The following is a 20,292-nucleotide window of genomic DNA, read 5'->3' on the forward strand; positions in this document are numbered from 1 at the left end:
CTAGGAAGGCGCCAGAAAGTGGAATGAGAGCTCTCCAGTCTCTGGGCGAAAAACAGCAGGGGTTTTTGTGAGTGGTCCTGCTGAGAACAATGACACTGAGGCGCACGTGCACGAGACGACTCCATGTTTTTCTTTCAGTGTTTGAATTAACACGTCGCCCGTTTGGAATATTATCGCTATTTTCTGAGAAAAATAGCATAAAAAAGTATTTTAAACAGCGTTTGACATGCTTCGAAGTACGCTAATGGAATATTTTGAATTTTTTTGTCATGAAATGCGCCGGCGCGTCACCCTTCGGATAGTGACTTGAACGCACGAACAAAACTGAGATATTTGGATATAACTATGGATTATTTCGAACCAAAACAACATTTGTTGTTGAAGTAGAAGTCCTGGGAGTGCATTCTGACGAAGAACAGCAAAGGTAATCCAATTTTTCTTATAGTAAATCTGAGTTTGGTGAGTGCCAAACTTGGTGGGTGTCAAATTAGCTAGCCGTGATGGCCGGGCTATGTACTCAGAATATAGCAAAATGTGCTTTCACCGAAAAGATATTTTAAAATCTGACACCGCAATTGCATAAAGGAGTTCTGTATCTATAATTCTTAAAATAATTATGTTTTTTGTGAACGTTTATCGTGAGTAATTTAGTAAATTCACTGGAAGTTTGCGGTGGGTATGCTAGTTCTGAACATCACATGCTAATGTAAAAAGCTGTTTTTTGATATAAATATGAACTTGATTGAACAAAACATGCATGTATTGAATAACATAATGTCCTAGGAGTGTCATCTGATGAAGATCATCAAAGGTTAGTGCTGCATTTAGCTGTGGTTTTGGTTTTTGTGACATATATGCTTGCTTTGAAAATGGCTGTGTGATTATTTTTGGGAGGGTACTCTCCTGACATAATCTAATGTTTTGCTTTCGCTGTAAAGCCTTTTTGAAATCGGACAGTGTGGTTAGATTAACCTGTTATGGCTAGGGGGCAGTATTTTCACGGCCGGATAAAAAACGTACCCGATTTAATCTGATTATTACTCCTGCCCAGAAACTAGAATATGCATATAATTATTGGCTTTGGATAGAAAACACCCTAAAGTTTCTAAAACTGTTTGAATGGTGTCTGTGAGTATAACAGAACTCATATGGCAGGCAAAACCCTGAGAAGATTCCATACAGGAAGTGACCTGTCTGACAAGTTCTTGTTCATCTTGGCTCTTTTTATTGAAGACTGAGGATCTTTGCTGTAACGTGACACTTCCTACGGCTCCCATAGGCTCTCAGAACCCGGGAAAAAGCTGAACGATATCGAGGAAGCCTCTGGCTGAAACACATTATCGCCTTTGGTAAGTGGCCGATCAGAGGACAATGGGCTTAGGCGTGTGCACGAGTCGACCCCATGCTTTATTTTCTTTCGTCTTTTTACCTAAACGCAGATTCCCGGTCGGAATATTATCGCTTTTTTACGAGAAAAATGGCATAAAAATTGATTTTAAACAGCGGTTGACATGCTTCGAAGTACGGTAATGGAATATTTAGATTTTTTTTGTCACGAAATGCGTCGTGCTCGTCACCCTTCTTTACCATTCGGATAGTGTCTGGAACGCACGAACAAAACGCCGCTATTTGGATATAACGATGGATTATTTTGGACCAAACCAACATTTGTTATTGAAGTAGCAGTCCTGGGAGTGCATTCTGACGAAGAACATCAAAGGTAATCAAACTTTTCTAATAGTAAATCTGATTTTGGTCAGGGCTAAACTTGGTCGGTGTCTAAATGGCTAGCCGTGATGGCTGGGCTATCTACTGAGAATATTGTAAAATGTGCTTTCACCAAAAAGCTATTTTAAAATCGGACATATCGAGTGCATAGAGGAGTTCTGTATCTATAATTCTTAAAATAATTGTTATGTTTTTTGTGAACGTTTATCGTGAGTAATTTAGTAAATTCACCGGAGGTTTGCGGGGGGTATGCTAGTTCTGAACGTCACATGCTAATGTAAAAAAGCTGGTTATTGATATAAATATGAACTTGATTGAACAAAACATGCATGCATTGTATAACATAATGTCCTAGGGTTGTCATCTGATGAAGATCATCAAAGGTTAGTGCTGCATTTAGCTGTGGTTTTGGTTTTTGTGACATTATATGCTAGCTTGAAAAATGGGTAGTCTGATTATTTCTGGCTGGGTACTCTGCTGACATAATCTACTGTTTTGCTTTCGCTGTAAAGCCTTTTTGAAATCGGACAGTGTGGTTAGATTAACGAGAGTCTTGTCTTTAAAATGCTGTAAAATAGTCATATGTTTGAAAAATTGAAGTTTTCGGATTTTAGAGGAATTTGTATTTCGCGCCACGCCCATCATTGGATATTGGAGCAGGTGTTCCGCTAGCGGAACATCTAGATGTAAGAGGTTAAAGGCTGATTCATTGAGAGAAAGCTTATTCTACAATGCTCCTGTGAAACGAGGACGGCACCATGCATTTATGAAAGCAGTTGTTTCCAAAGTTCTCCCTACTATTATTTTGAAAGGCTGTTTTTCCATTGAAAGCCTATCCACCATACAAAGACTTAGGACCCAGTTCACGATCTCTATGGCTTCTTCTACATGTGGCCAGCGCGTGATCGGGAGCGCGCATTTCTTTTTTCTCCTTTTCTATTGAAGAAGCTTTTGTCCGGTTGAAATATTATTAATTATTTAGGACAAAAACAACCTGAGGATTTGATTTTGAACATCGTTTGATATGTTTCTATGAAGTTTTATTGTACTTTTTTTACTTTTCGTCTGGATGTTGAGAGCGCGCTTTGTGCCTTTTGGATTACTGAACTAAACGCACCAACAAAACTGAGGTTTTTGGACATAAAGAGGGACATTATCGAACAAAACAAACATTTATTGTGTAACATGGAGTCCTGGGAGTGCCATCTGATGAAGATCATCAAAGGTAAGTGATTAATTTGAACGCTATTTCTGACTTTTGTGACACCTCTCCTTGGTTGGAAAATGGCTGTATGGTTTTCTGTGGCTTGGCGCTGACCTAACATAATCGGATGGTGTGCTTTCGCCGTAAAGCCTTTTGAAATCTGACACAGCGGCTGGATAACAAGACATTTATCTTTAATCCTATGTATAACACTTGTATCTTTCATCAATGTTTATGATGAGTATTTCTTTAATTTGATGTGGCTGTCTGAAATTTCACCGGATATTTGTTTGAGACAATGATTACTGAACATACCACGCCAATTTCAACTGAGGTTTTTGGACATAAAAAGGGACATTATCGAACAAAACAAACATTTATTGTGTAACATGAAGTCCTATGAGTGCCATCTGATGAAGATCATCAGAGGTTAGTGATTCATTTAATCGCTATTTCTGACTTTTGTGAGCCCTCTCCTTGGCTGGAAAATGGCTATGGTTTTCTGTGACTAGGCGCTGACCTAACATAATCGCATGGTGTGGTTTCGCCGTAAAGCCTTTTGAAATCTGACACAGCGGCTGGATTAACAAGACATTTATCTTTAATCCTATGTATAACACTTGTATCTTTCATCAATGTTTATGATGAGTATTTCTTTAATTTGATGTGGCTGTCTGAAATTTCACCGGATATTTGTTTGAGACAATGATTACTGAACATACCACGCCAATTTCAACTGAGGTTTTTGGACATAAAAAGGGACATTATCGAACAAAACAAACATTTATTGTGTAACATGAAGTCCTATGAGTGCCATCTGATGAAGATCATCAGAGGTTAGTGATTCATTTAATCGCTATTTCTGACTTTTGTGAGCCCTCTCCTTGGCTGGAAAATGGCTATGGTTTTCTGTGACTAGGCGCTGACCTAACATAATCGCATGGTGTGGTTTCGCCGTAAAGCCTTTTTGAATTTGGACACTGTGGTTGGATTAACAAGACGTTTATCTTTAAAATGGTGTATAATACTTGTATGTTTGAGGAATTTTAATTATCGGATTTCTGTTGTTTTGAATTTGGCGCCCTGCAATTTCACTGGCTGTTGTCGAGGTGGGACGCGTCCCACTGATACCAGAGAGGTTAAACCGCTTGGAAAATTCCAGAAAAAATTGTCATGGCTTTAGAAGATTCTGATAGGCTAATTGACATAATTTGAGTAAATTGGAGGTGTACCTGTGGATGTATTTCAAGGCCTGCCTTCAAACTCAGTGCATCTTTGCTTGACATCATGGGAAAATCAAAAGAAATCAGCCAAGACCTCAGAAAGAAAATTGTACACCTCCACAAGTCTGGTTCATCCTTGGGAGCAATTTCCAAACGCCTGAAGGTACCACGTTCATCTGTACTAACAATAGTACGCAAGTATAAACACCATGGGACCACGCAGCGGTAATACCGCTCAGTAAGGAGACGCGTTCTGTCTCCTAGAGATGAATGTACTTTGGTGTGAAAAGTGCAAATCAATCCCAGAACAACAGCATAGAACCTTGTGAAGATGCTGGAGGAAACGGGTACAAAAGTATCTATATCCACACTAAAAACGAGTCCTATATCGACATAACCTGAAAGGCCGCTCAGCAAAAAAGAAGCCACTGCTCCAAAACTGCCTAAAAAAGCCAGACTACGGTTTGCAACTGCACATGGGGACAAAGATCCTACTTTTTGGAGAAATGTCCTCTGGTCTGCTGAAACAAAAATGGAACTGTTTGACCATAATGACCATCATTATGTTTGGAGGAAAAAGGGGGATGCTTGCAAGCCGAAGAACACCATCCCAACCGTGTAGCACGGGGGTGGCAGCATCATGTTGTGGGGGTGCTTTGCTGCAGGAGGGACTGGTGCACTATACAAAATAGATGGCATCATGAGGTAAGAAAATTATGTGTATATATTGAAGCAACATCTCAAGCCATTCAGGAAGTTCAGTCAGGAAGTTAAAGCTTGGTCACAAATGGGTCTTACAATGGACAATGACCCCCAGGGCATGAAAGGGATAACGAACCCAGTTGTTTGTGTCCTCCGTTTCAGGAAAGTACCTGCGTAATTGCGCACCCAACTCCCTCAGGTGCTTCACTATATCACATTTGACGTTGTCCGTAAGCTTGAGTTCATTTGCACACAAAAAATCATACAATGATGGAAAGACCTGTGTGTTGTCCTTGTTAATGCAGACAGAGAAGAGCTCCAACTTCTTAATCATAGCCTCAATTTGTCCCGCACATTGAATATAGTTGCGGAGAGTCCCTGTAATCCTAGACTCAGATCATTCAGGCGAGAAAAAACATCACCCATATAGGCCAGTCGTGTGAGAAACTTGTCATCATGCAAGTGGTCAGACAAGTGAAAATGATGGTCAGTAAAGAAAACTTTAAGATTGTCTCTCAATTCAAAAAAATGTGTCAATACTTTGCCCTTTGATAACCAGCGCACTTCTGTATGTTGTAAAAGCATTACATGGTCGCTGCCCACATCATTGCATAGTGCAGAAAATACACGAGAGTTAAAGGGCCTTGCTTTAACAAAGTTAACCATTTTCACTGTAGTGTCCAAAACATCGTTCAAGCTGTCAGGCATTCCCTTGGCAGCAAGAGCGTCTTGGTGGATGCTGCAGTGTACCCAAGTGGCATCGGGAGCAACTGCTTGCACGCGCGTTACCACTCCACTATGTCTCCCTTTCATGGCTTTTGCGCCATCAGTACAGATACCAACACATCTTGACCATCAAAGTCCATTTGTTGTCACAAAGCTGTCCAGTACTTTAAAAAATATCCTCTCCTGTTGTCCTGGTTTCCAGTGGTTTGCAGAAGAGGATGTCTTCCTTAATTGACCCCCCATAAACGTAACGGACATATACCAGGAGCTGGTATATGTCCGTTACGTCTGTTGACTCATCCATCTGTAACGCACAGAATTCACTGGCTTGTATGTGAAGCAGAAATTGTTTAAAAACATCTGCCATGACACTGATGCATCATGAAACAGTGTTGTTTGATGAAGAAATTGTCTGTATAGTTTTTTTGCCCTTTTCCCCCAGCATTTTCCCAGCCATATCTGCGGCAGCAGAAATAATTAAGTCCTCCACAATAGTATGGGGCTTGCCTGTCCTAGCCACTCAGTAGCTCACCATATAAGATGCTTCTAGCCCCTTCTTATTAATGGTATCTGTTGCTTTTATGTCTTACTACTTGAAAGTCGTCTTAATTCTCGCTCAAAAAACTCCTATGGCTTATTTTTCAAATTGGCATGTTTTGTTTCTAAATGTCTGCGCAAGAGTGAAGGTTTCATCGAGTTGTGAGATAGTACTTTTGCACATATAACACACTGTGGCTCTCTTTGGTCAAATTGCCCTTAGCCCTCTTCAATAGCTCACAAACAAAGCCTGCCATGACTATGACAATTATATATTCTGAATCAAAATCCACGATAAAAAAAAAAAGGAATCACCATGAACCCATAGGCTACATGACATGCCATTTAGAATAGATTCCCCTGCATGATCCACTACGTAGGCTTTCTATTCCAATGCTGCTGCCGAGAGGGAAAATATTGTGATAAACCCCATGCCATAATACTGCAGTGGAAAATAGCAAGGGACAGCCAATTCAGCTCCTCGCAAATACGTTGAAATTACATAATCTACTCTAGATTTCTCTATTCCAATCTGGGCAAACACGCCACTGAGAATCCCATGCATTCACCTCATTAACTGTGACATTAGAACACTCAATTCTGCACGAGTGAGCCGGTAAGCTGTAAAGCCATGGAGGTCTCCCTCCCTCTCCCGTCCCCGAGCCTCCCTCCCGCCACCAGTGGCTGATATCGAAGCACAAGTCAGAGCCAGTGAGCTTTCACTCCCTCTCTGTTTGATGAATATGCTTGATTTGCATAAAGGTCTATGCCTGCCCATCACGATAAAAATGACAGTTGTGATTTACATACGGGTGAATGAGCCCTGCAACAGAAATTGAATAGGTATCAATTTATAATTCTGCCTGGTGGGCTTGCTGAGGGAGAGAATGGATAGGTTTGGCGCTCAGTGTCTCTTTCTGTCATCCAACATAATCTAATCTCCATTCATATAGCGAACCTCACTAAAAACACACACCAAGGCAGGTAGAGCGTGTGTAGACTTTTCTTATTTGAAGTACCATGTAAACAGGTGTTTTTACATTTTTGGAATAGCTCATAGCTGGCTGAGCGAGAGGACAAATAGAAGTGTTCTAGGGTTCTAGACGTGGAATCCTCGGTGTCGGGTTCCTTCTGCTCCACATTTTTTGCTAGCTCTAGCTGCCTTAGATCAGGTAAAAAAATGTAAATTGGATATTCGGTGGATACTCGGTTTTCTCCTGTCAAAAGCTATTGAACCAAGAATGCCATGACTAAGAAAAGTTTATTTTCTGAATGAGAGGTGGATGGAGAACAATCCACATCTTAAAAAATATATCAATATATATATCAATATAATAATAATAATATATATATATATTCAATCTTCAATAGCTCTCAAACAAAGTCTGCCATGACTATTATGAAAGTGATGTATTCTGAATCTGGGAAGGATGGTGAAAAATCCACACCTTTTTTTCTGTATATTTTTTGGGGTGGGCCTAATTTTTTCTTCTGCTTTCAGTCTCAATAGCTATTAAACCAAACATACCATGACTGTGAAAATGATATGTTCTGAATAAGGGGAGGATCGAGAAAAATACATGCATTTGTTTGGTAGGACTTATTTAAACATATTCTGGATTTCAATCTTCAATAGCTCTTAAACAAAATGTGCCACGATTATGAAAATTATATATTCTGAACCTGGGGAGGATGGAGAGAACTCCATGCCTTTAAAATACACAAGTATACATTTGTTCTTCTGGATTTCAATCTTTAATTCCTGTTAAACAAAGTGTGCCATGACTATGAAAATAATATATTCTGAATCAAAATCCAAGCTTTAAAAAACAAAAAGAATCGCGACATGCCATTTAGAATAGATTCCCCTGCATTATCCACTATGTATGATTTCTATTTTGTGGAGGCTGTGCATTTTTCTGGGTAAGTCTCTATTAGCTTTGCACACCTGGATTGAACAAAATTTGCACATGATTCTTTTTTTAAATTCTTCAAGCTCTGTCAAGTTGATTGTTAATCATTGTTAGACAGCAATTTTCAAGTCTTGCCATAGATTTTCAAGCCGATTTCAGTCAAAACAGTAACTAGGCCGCTCAGGAACATTCAATATCGTCTTGGTATGCAACTCCAGTAAATATTTAGCCTTGTTTTTAAGGTCCTGCTGAAAGGTGAATTTGTCTCAGTGTCTGTTGGAAAGCAGACTGAACCAGGTTTTCCTCTAGGATTTTACCTTTACTGAGCTCTATTTGTTTTCTTTTTATCAACAAAAAAATACCTAGTCCTTGCCGATGACAAGCATGCCCATAACATGATACTGTAACGGCCGTCGTATGTAGTAGACCAAGGCGCAGCGGGTTGAGTGCTCATATTAAACTTTTATTGAACACTTAAATAACGAAAACGAACGACAGCTCGACAGTCTTGCAGGCTAAACACAGCAGTGCAAAAACAACTTCCCACAAAACCCATACAAAAAACACCCCTCTATATAGGACCTTCAATCAGAGGCAACGAAGAACAGCTGCCTCCAATTGAAGGTCAAACCAATAACCCTAAACATAGAACTAGAAAGACTAGACCAGAATATAGAAATATACTAACATAGAACATAACCAAAAACCCCGGAACACTCTAAACAAGCACCCCTCTACATAAACACATAGCCCAACAAACCCCGAAACACTCTAAACAAATACCCCCTGCCACATCCTGACCAAACTATAATAACAAATAACCCCTTTACTGGTCAGGACGTGACAGATACAGCCACCACCATGCTTGAAAATATAAGAGTGGTACTCAGTGATGCGTTTTGTTGGATTTGCCCCAAACATAACGCTTTGTATTTAGGACATAAAGTTAATTGCTTTGCCACATTTATTGCCGTTTTAATGTAGTGCCTTATTGCAAACAGGATGCATGTTTTGGAATATTTTTATTCTGTACAGGCTTCTTTCTTCTCACTCTGTCATTTTGGTTAGTATTGTGGAGTAACTGTTTTAAAGTCGCCATTGGCCTCATGGTGAAATCCCTGAGAGGTTTCCTTCCTCTCCAGCAACTGTTAGAAAGGATGCCTGTATCTTTGTAGTGACTGGGTGTATTGCTACACCATCCAAAGTGTCATCAAATGGATATTAAATTGATATATTGTTTTTACCCATCTACCAACAGGTGCCCTTCTTTGTGAGGCATTGGAAATCCTCCCTGGTCTTTGTGGTCGAATCTGTGTTTTAAATTCACTGCTCAATTTGCAGACAATTGTATGTGTGTGGTACAGACATGAGGTAGTCATACAAAATCATGTTAAACACCATTATTGCACAGAGAGTGAGTAGATGCAACTTATTATGTGACTTGTTAAGCAACTTTTTACTCCCGAACTTATTTAGGCTTGGCACACGAAAGGGGTTGAATACCTATTGACGCAAGACAATTCAGTTTTTCATTTTTAATTACACTGAACAAAAATCGAAACGCCAACATGCAACAATTTCAAAGATTTTGCTGAGATACAGTTCATATAAGGAAATCACTCAATTGAAATAAATTAATTAGGCCCTAATCTATGGATTTCACATGACTGGGCAGTGGCACACAGCCATGGGTGGGCCTGGGAGGGCATAGGCCCGGGAGGGCATAGGCCCACCCACTGGGGAGCCAGGCTCAGCCAATCAGAGTTTTTCCCCACAAAAGGGCTTTATTAATGACAGAAATACTCCTCAGCTGTCCAGGTGGCTGGTCCCAGACAATCCCGCAGGTGAAGAAGCCACATGTGGAAGTCCTGGCTGGCGTGATTACACGTGGTCTGCAGTTATGAGGCCATTTGGACGTACTGACAAATTCTCTAAAATGACGTTGAAGGCAGCTTATGGTAGAGAAAATAACATTAAATTCTCTGGCAACAGCTTTGGTGGACATTCCTGCAATCAACATGCCAATTGCACACTCCCTCAAAACTTGAGACATCTGTAGCGTTGTGTTGTGTTACAAAACTGCACATTTTAGAGTGGCATTTTATTGTCCCCAGCACAAGGTGCACCAGTGTAATGATCATTATATTTAACCAGATCTTGAGGTGGATGCATTATCTTGACAAAGGATAAATGTTCACTATAAGGGATGTAACCTAATTTGTGCACATTTTAGAGAAATATGTTTTCTGTGAGTATAGAACATTTCTGGGATATTTTATTTCAGCTCATGAAACATATGACCAGCACTTCACATGTTGCATTTACGGTTTTATTCTGTGTAATTTGTAAAATATATATACAGTGCCAGTCAAAGTTTGGACACAACCACTCATTCAAGAGTTTCTTTATTTAAACTATTTTCTACATTGTAGAATAGTGAAGACTTCAAAACTATCAAATAACACATATGGAAACATGTAGTAACCAAAAAAAAATCTACTAATTTAAATATATTTCATATTTGAGATTCTTCAAAGTAGCAACCCTATGCCTTGATGACAGCTGTTAAAAGTTCATTTGTGGAATTTCTTTGCTTCTTAATGCGCTTGAGCAAATCAGTTGTGTTGTAACAAGGTAGGGGTGGGTATACAGAAGATAGCCTTATTTGGAAAAAGACCAAGTCCATATTATGCCAAGAACAGCTCAAATAAACAAAGAGAAATGACAGTTAGAGTTGCAAAGGGTTGGAAACTTTCCGGGAAATTTTCCATGAGAAGTTAAGCCCGAGAATTCGGGGAATTTTGCATAAATTCAGCAAATAAGTTAGCTTAAAACAGTGAACCGTTTTTGTGGGATACACATAAGGCAATTCTAGGTCTTGTGGCATATATTGGTTAAACTACCCCTAATTCCATAGAATTGCAACCCTCTGCATGCACAGTGCATTCTTCCATCACATGTACAGCTGATTCTCAAGATCTTGCACATTAATGAAATGCTATTGAGCCCACACTACTACACTGTCTGAGCCAAGGACTACATGCTTTCTGGTAAGTTTTGATTACAATACTGGGTGGGGTGAATATATATTACATGACATACATGATTTTTTTTGTTAACTAGTAAATTGTAGCCTACAGCAAAGTGTGTTTAAATCATTTCTAACTTGTTAACAATTTATGCTAGGTAGTTTTTGCTACCATGTGGGTTTTAGCTTGCTTGAGCCTGCTAACTGAGGACTGTTAATTCCCCTGTTTCCATACATGTTTCATTTCAAAACATTTATCTTACAAAGGAGTTGTTTAATCTAACAGCTTAACTATTTATCTGTACATGGAGTTGTATTTGGGGTTTTTTTACAATTTTTTTTCTAATCTTTTCTGGAAAATGCCACGGGCACAATCTGATGTGTGGAGACATTTCACTGCAGCTAATGTAGAAGTAAAAGTTGTGTACATTTGCAAATACTGTGCCAAATCATATGTGAAGAATGCAACAAAGATGCAGAATCATCTGGCCAAGTGCATAAAGTTCCCTCAGCGCTCACAACAAGCAACCTCTGACAAAAGTCCCTCTACTTCTATTCGAGGTGAAAATGATGAATCAGACACCTTATCGATAGCAACAGTTCATGGTCCTCCTGGAATCAGAAGTTTTTTTGACTCAATGGAGGAACGTAGTGAGAAAAATGCTGATGAATGTCTTGCTTGAGCTGTGTATGCAACTGGTTCACCTCTGATGCTCACAGGCAATGTATACTGGAAGAGATTTCTGAACGTTCTTTGCCCAGCATACACCCCTCCAACCAGACATGCTTTATCTACTCATTTGCTAGATGCAGAGTTCAACAGAGTTCAAGTGAAGGTCAAGCAAATCATAGAGAAAGCAGACTGTATTGCAATCATCTCTGATGGGTGGTCAAATGTTCGTGGGCAAGGAATAATTAACTACATCATCGCCACCCCTCAACCAGTATTCTACAAGAGCACAGACACAAGGAACAACAGACACACCAATCTCTACATTGCAGTTAAGCTGAAGGCAGTCATCAATGACCTTGGACCACAGAAGGTATTTGCACTGGTGACAGAGAATGCTGCGAACATGAAGGCTGCTTGGTCTAAAGTGGAGGAGTCCTACCCTCACATCACACTCCTTGGCTGTGCTGCTCATGCATTGAATCTGCTCCTCAAGGACATCATGGCACTGAAAACAATGGATACACTCAACAAGAGAGCCAAGGAAATGGTTAGGTATGTGAAGGGTCATCAAGTTATAGCTGCAATCTACCTCACCAAGCAAAGTGAGAAGAATAAGAACACCACATTGAAGCTGCCCAGCAGCACACGTTGGGGTAGTGTTGTCATCATGTTTGACAGTCTCCTGGAGGGGAAGGAGTCTATCCAAGAAATGGCCATATCACAGTCTGCCGATATGGACAGCCCCATCAAGAGGATCCTCCTGGATGATGTATTTTGGGAGAGTGGTAAGCAGCCTGAAACTCCTGAAACCTATAGCAGTAGCCATTGCATGGATTGAGGGAGACAATGGCATCCTGTCTGATGTTCAGACTCTGCTTGCAGAATAAATCCGTACTGCCCTGTCCACTTCACTGTTGCTCCAAGCAGAGGAAACTGCAGATCTGAAATACATCAAAAAGCGTGAAGAAGTAAGAAATATATTGTAAAAAAAAAAAAACATGAAGACTTCTGCCTGAAGCCCATACACGCCGCAGCGTACATGTTGGACCCCAAGTATGCTGTCTGATGCAGAGATCAACAAGGTCTACGGTGTCATCACTATCATGTCTCGCCACCTTGATCTGAATGAGGGCAAGGTTCTTGGCAGTCTGGCAAAGTACACTTCCAAGCAAGGGCTTTGGGATGGAGATGCAATATGGCAGTCATGCCAACATATGTAATCAGCCACCTGGTGGAAGGGACTTTGTGGATATGAGGCTCTTTCCCCTGTTGCCTCCATCATCCTCCAAATCCCACCAACATCAGCCGCCTCAGAGCGCAACTGGTCCTTGTTTGGGAACACACACACACCAAAGCACGCAACAGGCTGACCAATAAAAGGTTTAAAAATTGGTGGCCATCCGGGCAAATTTTAAGCTTTTTGAGCCTGACAACGAGCCATCCTCAACAAGGTTGGAAAGTGACAGTAAAGATGAGGCCTCAGAGTCCGATGTTCAAGAGTTGGACATTGAGGAGGTCCAGGGGGAAGACACGGAAGCCTGAGAAGAAGACAACCAAAGCTTTAGTTTCCAGACTATCATTTTACAGATGTTTGTTGAAAAGGTTTTTGGGAGATGTGATGGATCATTGGGGATCATTCAATATTCCCTTTCTTTTGTTGTTCAGTGAAATCATCCCATGTGAAGAGTCAACTAATTTAATTAAAGTTAAATTTGTAACTGTTTTTTTGTTTTTTCTATTGGAAGGATTTAATCATTTGCAATTATGTCTACTTGATAAGGTAAAATGTTGATGTTTCTGTCTCCATATGATATGGTAAATATATCCAATGCAAAAAAAACAAAAAAAACATTTAAATGGTATTAATATTAATTTCCATATATTCCCGTTAATTCACATGTATTCCCTCCCGTTAATTCCCACGGAAAGTTTCCACCTCTGAATATTTCCCAAAATGTGCAACCCTAACGACAGTCCATCATTACTTTAAGACATGAAGGTCAGTCAATCCAGAATATTTCAAGAACTTCGAAAGTTTCTTCATGTGCAGTCGCAAAAACTATCAAGTGTTATGATGACTGGCTCTCATGAGAACCACCACAGGAAAGGAAGACCCCAAGTTACCTCTGCTGCAGAGAATAAGTTAATTCGAGTTACCAGCCTCAGAAATTGCAGCCCAAATAAATGCTTTAGAGTTCAAGTAACAGACACATCTCAAAATCAACTGTTTAGAAGAGACTGTGTGAATCAGGACATTTAAATTTAACCAGGCAAGTCAGTTAAGAACAAATTCTTATTTACAATGACAGCTTACCCCAGTCAAACCTGGACGACACTGGGACAATTGTGCACCACCCTATGAGACTCCAAATCACGGCTGGATGTGATGCAGCCTGGATTCAAACCCAGGATTGCAGTGACTCATCTTGCACTGAGATGCAGTGCCTTAGACCACTGCACCACTCAGGAGCCCATGGTCAAACTGCAGCAAAGCAACCACTACTAAAGGACACAAATAATAAGAAAAGACTTGCTTGGTCCAAAAAACATGGCCAATGGACATTAGACCGGTAGAAATTTGCCCTTTGGTCTGATGAGTCCAAATTTGAGATTTTTGGTTTCAACCGCCGTGTCTTTGTGAGACGCAGCGTAGGTGAACAGATGATCTCCGCATGTGTGGTTGAAGCATGGAGGAGTAGGTGTGATGGTGTGGGGGTGCTTTGCTGGTGACACTGTTTGTGATTTATTTAGAATTCAAGGCACACTTGACCAGCATGGCTATCACAGCAATCTGCAGTGACATGCCATCCCATCTGGTTTGCGCTTAGTGTGACTATCATTTTTTTTTCAACAGGACAATGACCCAACACACCTCCAGGCTATGTAAGGGCTATTTGACCAAGAAGGAGAGTGATGGAGTGCTGCATCAGATCACCTGGCCTCCACAATCACACAACCTCAACCTAATTGAGATGGTGTGGGATGAGGTGGACCACAGAGTGAAGGAAAAGCAGCCAACAAGTGCTCAGCATATGTGGGAACTCTGACTGTTGAAAAAGCCTGTTGGAAGACTGTTGGAAAAGCATTCCAGGTGAAGCTGGTTGAGAGAATGCCAAGAGTGTGCAAAGCTGTCTTCAAGGCAAAGGGTGGCTACTTTGAAGAATCTAAAATATATTTTGATTTGTTTAAAACCTTACTAGGGTAGGGGGCAGCATTATGAATTTTGGATGAAAAGCATGCTCAAATTAAACTGCCTGCTACTCAGGTCCAGAAGCTGGGATCTGCATATAAGTGGTAGATTTGGATAGAAAACACTCTAAAGTTTCCTAAACTGTTAAAATAATGTCTGTGAGTATAACAGAACTGATATGGCACGCGAAAACCTGAGGAAACTCCATCCAAGAAGTGCCTTTATTTTGAAATGCCTGTTTTACCACTGAAAGCCTATCCACCATACAAAGACTTATGACGCAGTTCACGATCTCTATGCCTTCCACAACATCTGGCCAGTCTTTAGGCATTGTTTCAGGCTTTTACTCTGAAAAATGAGGGAGATACAGCACTTCAATGAGTGGACAGTGGAAATTTCCAGACATGAAGCCAGCGCGTGATCGGGAGCGCACCTTTCATGTTTCTCCTTTTCTATTGACGAAGCTTTTGTCCGGTTGAAATATTATCGATTATTTATGACAAAAACAACTTGAGGATTGATTATAAACATCGTTTGACATGTTTCTACGAACCTTTATGGTACTTTTTAGATTTTTTGTCTGTCTTTTGTGGCCGCGCTTTGTTCCAATGGAATACTGAACAAAACGCACCAACAAAACAGAGGTTTTTGGACATAAAGAGGGACATTATCGAACAAAACAAACATTTATTGTGTAACATGGAGTCTTTGGAGTGCAACCATATGAAGATCAAAGGTAAGGGATACATTTTATTGCTATTTCTGACTTTTGTTACTCCTCTTCTTGGCTGCTAACTGTTTGTGATGATTTGTCTGCTGGGCGCTGTTCTCAGATAATCGCATGGTTTGCTTTCGCCCGTAAAACCTTTTTGAAATCTGACACACCGGTTGGATTAACAAGAAGTTTCTTTAAACTGGTGTATAATATTTGTATCTTTTATGTATTTTTATGTCACGTTCGTCGTAAGGATGGGACAAAGGCGCAGCGGGAATGTGAATACTCATCTTCTTTATTGTGAAGAAAACCAAAATAAACACTGAAAAAAAAACAACGACGAGAAACAGTCCTGTAAGGAACACAGCTTACATACGGAACAACTACACACAAAAACCCATGAAAAAACACCCCTACTAAATAGGACCTTCAATTAGAGGCAACGAGGAACAGCTGCCTCCAATTGAAGGTCAACCCAATAAACTAAACATAGAAATAGAATAACTAGACACAGACATAGAAATAGACTAACATAGAACATTAACCAAAAAAAAACGAAACACATAAAACAAACACCCCCTGCCACGTCCTGACCAAACTTACAATAACAAATAACCCCTTTACTGGTCAGGACGTGACAGTTTATTATGAGAATTTCTGTTTTGTTGAGTTTCACGCTCTGCAATTTCACCGGATGTTGTTTGAGACAGTGTTTTACTGAAAAAAACGAGCTAACAAAATGGAGGTTTTTGGATATAAAGAGGGACTTGATTGAACAAAATCAACATTTATTGGGTAACTGGGAGTTTTGTGAGTGTAACCATATGAAGATCATCAAAGGTAAGTGATTAATTTTATCGCTATTTCTGACTTTTGTTACTTCGTCTACTTGGCTGGTTACTGTTTGTAATGATTTGTCTGCTTGGCGCTGTTCTCAGATAATCGCAGTAAAGTCTTTTTGAAATCTGACACCATGGTTGGATTAACAAGAAGTTAATCTTTAAACCGATGTAGAACACTTGTATGTTTCATGAATCTTTATAATGAGTATTTCTGTTTTTGAATTTGGCGCTCTGCAATTTCACTGGATGTTGGCCAGGTGGGACGCTGCCGTCCCCCCAGAGAGGTTAATACTTTTTCGGGTTACTACATGATTCCATAGGTGTTATTTCATAGTTGTGATGTCTTCACTATTATTCTACAATGTAGAAAATAGTTAAAAAATAAAGAAAACCCCTTGAATGAGTAGGTGCATCCAAACTTTTGACTGGTACTGTATATATAATTCCACTTTGACATTATGGGGTATTGTGTGTAGGCCAGTGACACAAAATCTTTATTGAACCCATTTTAAATTCAAGCTGTAATGCAAAACAAATGTGGGAAAACACTGTAAATTCTGAATCAGGGGAGGATGAAGATAAGCCCATGTTCTTTTTTCTATAGAATTTGTATTTTGGAGGGGATTTCAATATTTCTTAAACAACAAAGCATAGGATGATCAGGATTCTTCTGATTATATCATTTCCATAGTCATAGCAAGCTTTGTTGAGAATTAAAACAGATTTGGGATTTCAAAGGTGTGGCTTGCTCTCCATCCACCCCTCCTTCAGAATATAAACACGTTCATAGTCATGGCATGCTTGGTTCAATAGCGATTGACAAGATAAAACCGAATAACCACCGAATATCCAATATAAAACACATTTTACCTCGGTGCTGCCTCCATCACGTCTCGGGGTGGCTGACTAGACATCGAAATGCTGAGATTTGGATAGCTAGTCCTGCATAAATACCCATCATATCGGTGTAATAACAAACCCATAAATGCGTAATAACACCATTTTCACTAGCTCAGGTTTCAGATAAAGCATATCAAAGTCAAAACAGCCTGTAGGTGCTTGTGTGGCCAGATGAGATTCAAGGCTGAGGGAAAAGACAGGTGCATTCAATCACAGGGATGCAACACCCTCACACAGAAACAGATGCTGGTCGTGCCGCTGGATCTTGAGTTACACACACCGAAGGGATTGACAGAAAAAAGTCATCGTGTTACCCGGTAAAGATGACAACGGGATTAACATTAAGTTACCACATAAACGAATAAACTGACCGAGAGGCAAGATAGCTCAAATCATTGCCCGGTAACGTAAGCTAGCGAAGAAAAACTACCAGCTATCCTGGCTAAACTCGCCAACGAAGAAGCATCGCTACGAAATACATTTTATTGGACACACAAGCGATGTTAGAATATAAATAGTTTGGCTTACCTCTCTGCCATTTTTCCGGTCGCTCCCAATTAAAATCCGTTAGTAATAATCCCCACAACGTTACCCATGTTGCCGAAATCGCTGTCGCCGCAGTCAGCGAACTGGTCGCACTCTCCTGGATGGAATATCATGCACGCATTCTCTCCTAGAACGAATTGCTTGCATCCCGGCTTCTCCGTCACTGACCTGACGTCACGTAGTTTCAACATAGAGCGCACGAACTGCATTTCCATAGCAGCACAGTAACGCCATGATCCCGAGCATAGAAATGTATATTAGAATGCAACAACAACAAACCCCAACAAATCTGTGCCATAAAGGTCGAAACCTCTTGGCAGCTGTAGTGTTCAAGTAAAACCCCTCCCAACAAAATACAAAATTCATTCATTCAACTTGCATCCATAGGCCGACTACTGCAAGTAGCCTAGTGGTTATAGCGTTGGGGCAGTAACCATAAAGGTTGCTAGATCGAATCTCCAAGCTGACAACGTAAAAATCTGTCTTTCTGCCCCTGAACAAGACAGTTAACCCACTGTTCCTAGGCCATCATTGTAAATATGAATTTGTTCTTAGCTGACTTCCCTAGTTAAATAAAGAAAAATGCCTGACTATTAGGTCGAATCTCCCACTGAAGACTAAGTTCACATTTTTGAAAGATAATTTGGTAGTTTCTAGAAAGTTAGACTTCCTATCTGAAATCATATTTCCCCCCTTCTGGATGGTTGGAAGTTTGATTGGTGAGGGCCGCGGGTACCTCAATTTCATATACTACAAGAATTTGTTCACAGCTCTGAGGGTGTGAGAGACAGTGCTCAGCTGTGGGCTGGAGTGCTAACAATATCAATCAATGGGTGCTAATGATGGGCATCTGCTGCTATGTGTCTGGAGCCCGAAGAGTGTGAAAGCAGCGCTCTCTAGTGCTCATGTGGGTTACAGCCAACTCCACGGCCCTGATTGCCAAGTGCAATTTGCTTCTCCCCCAGTGCTCTTTATGTCTCAGAATCAGGGTTGGGGAGAAACTGATTACATGTACTCTGATTACAAAAAACTGTAATCAGTTACATTACCAGCAAAAATATTGTAATCAGATTACAAATACTTTCAAAAAATAGATGATTACTTCTTGGATTACTTGTAAAATTCAGAAATGATGTTTGCAGAAAAAAAATACATTATGACACCTTTCTGTTCTCAATGGCATTCAATTCAGCATTGAAAAAAGGTGCTATTTTAAGTTTTTTGTAAGTCTGACCACCAGTCAGAGACCACTATAATGACACAACAAATGCATTTGATGGATCATTTGCCTTCTTCTAATGCCTCTTAAGGGAGAATTAATCCAAAAGTAATCAAAACGTAATCCAAATGTTACCGATTACAATTTTGGATAGGTAACTAATAACTGTAACAGATTATTTTTAGAAAGTAACCTACCCTGCTCATAATTTTACATTACAAAATATAATATTAAATGGAGTGTCTCGGATTTGGGTACAGAATAATACGAAATACTCTGAGACCAGGTTTCTTGCCTTCACATTGGCCCATTTTGTTGTACTCAGTGTTGGGTCCCCCAGCCACACTGTCTGTGTCTATGTTTCCACTGAGCCTTCTCGCCAGGATCCTGAATCATCCCACAGATATTCTCCTTCTCAAATCCGCACAAGTTCAGGGACGTTAAGGATGTCGCTGTAGAGAGAGAGATAGGGGGGGTGAAATGGGGGTGAAGTCAGCATTTTCTTGATTATAAATGGTGAAAATCATTATGATATATAAAAAAACTGTTTACATAACTGCTCAGTAAATAATCTAGAATATTAACTTGCTGGACAAAACTTCCCTTATCTCCTTTATTAGATGACTTGATTAGTACAAGTAAAAAAGGTGAGTCTGTCTATGACCCCTGAGTTGATTGAATAAATGATTGATCATCTGACTGATTGATATCTCCACACAGAGATACTGTCTATACAAGCAATCATGTTGCGCTTCAGAAGGTCACTGTCACTGAACTGGGAAATCACATCCATGAAGCTTGGTATTTTAATAATGATGGAGGCCTCTGAGCTGATGTTGAAGGCAGTTGTCTTTGCCTAAAAATGGAAATAATACTGTTAAGTCAATGAAATTGATTTAAAAAGTACATTAAGTATGTGACACACTCAGATTAATACAGACAGTTAGACTATAACAAAATAATCTTAAACATACAATAAACTAAAACATGGTGGTGATATTACAGTGCCTTAAGAAAGTATTCACAGCTTGACTTTTTCCACATTTTGTTCTGTTACAGACTGAATTTAAAAATGATTAAATTGAGATTTTTTTGTCACTGGCTTAGAACCAAAATCCCATAATGTCAAAGTAGAATGTTTTTCAA

The 20,292-nt window shown here is 39.9% G+C and overlaps 1 protein-coding gene across 2 annotated transcripts in view; it reads right to left on the reverse strand.

Annotated features, from left to right (window-relative positions):
• Positions 1–18,068, reverse strand: part of LOC106584197 (rho GTPase-activating protein 39) — a 174,122-nt gene extending 156,054 nt beyond the window's left edge. For both annotated transcript variants that reach the window (XM_045706241.2, XM_045706240.2), the window contains exon 1: positions 17,910–18,068. In XM_045706241.2, the coding sequence (XP_045562197.1) occupies positions 17,910–17,920 (11 nt within the window). In that variant the 5' untranslated portion in view covers positions 17,921–18,068. The remainder of the gene's footprint in view (positions 1–17,909) is intronic.
• Between the last annotated feature and the right edge of the window lie 2,224 nt (positions 18,069–20,292).

The sequence above is a fragment of the Salmo salar genome, chromosome 23, assembly GCF_965601325.2.
Source record: "Salmo salar chromosome 23, fSalSal1, whole genome shotgun sequence".
Taxonomy (NCBI): Eukaryota; Metazoa; Chordata; class Actinopteri; order Salmoniformes; family Salmonidae; genus Salmo; species Salmo salar.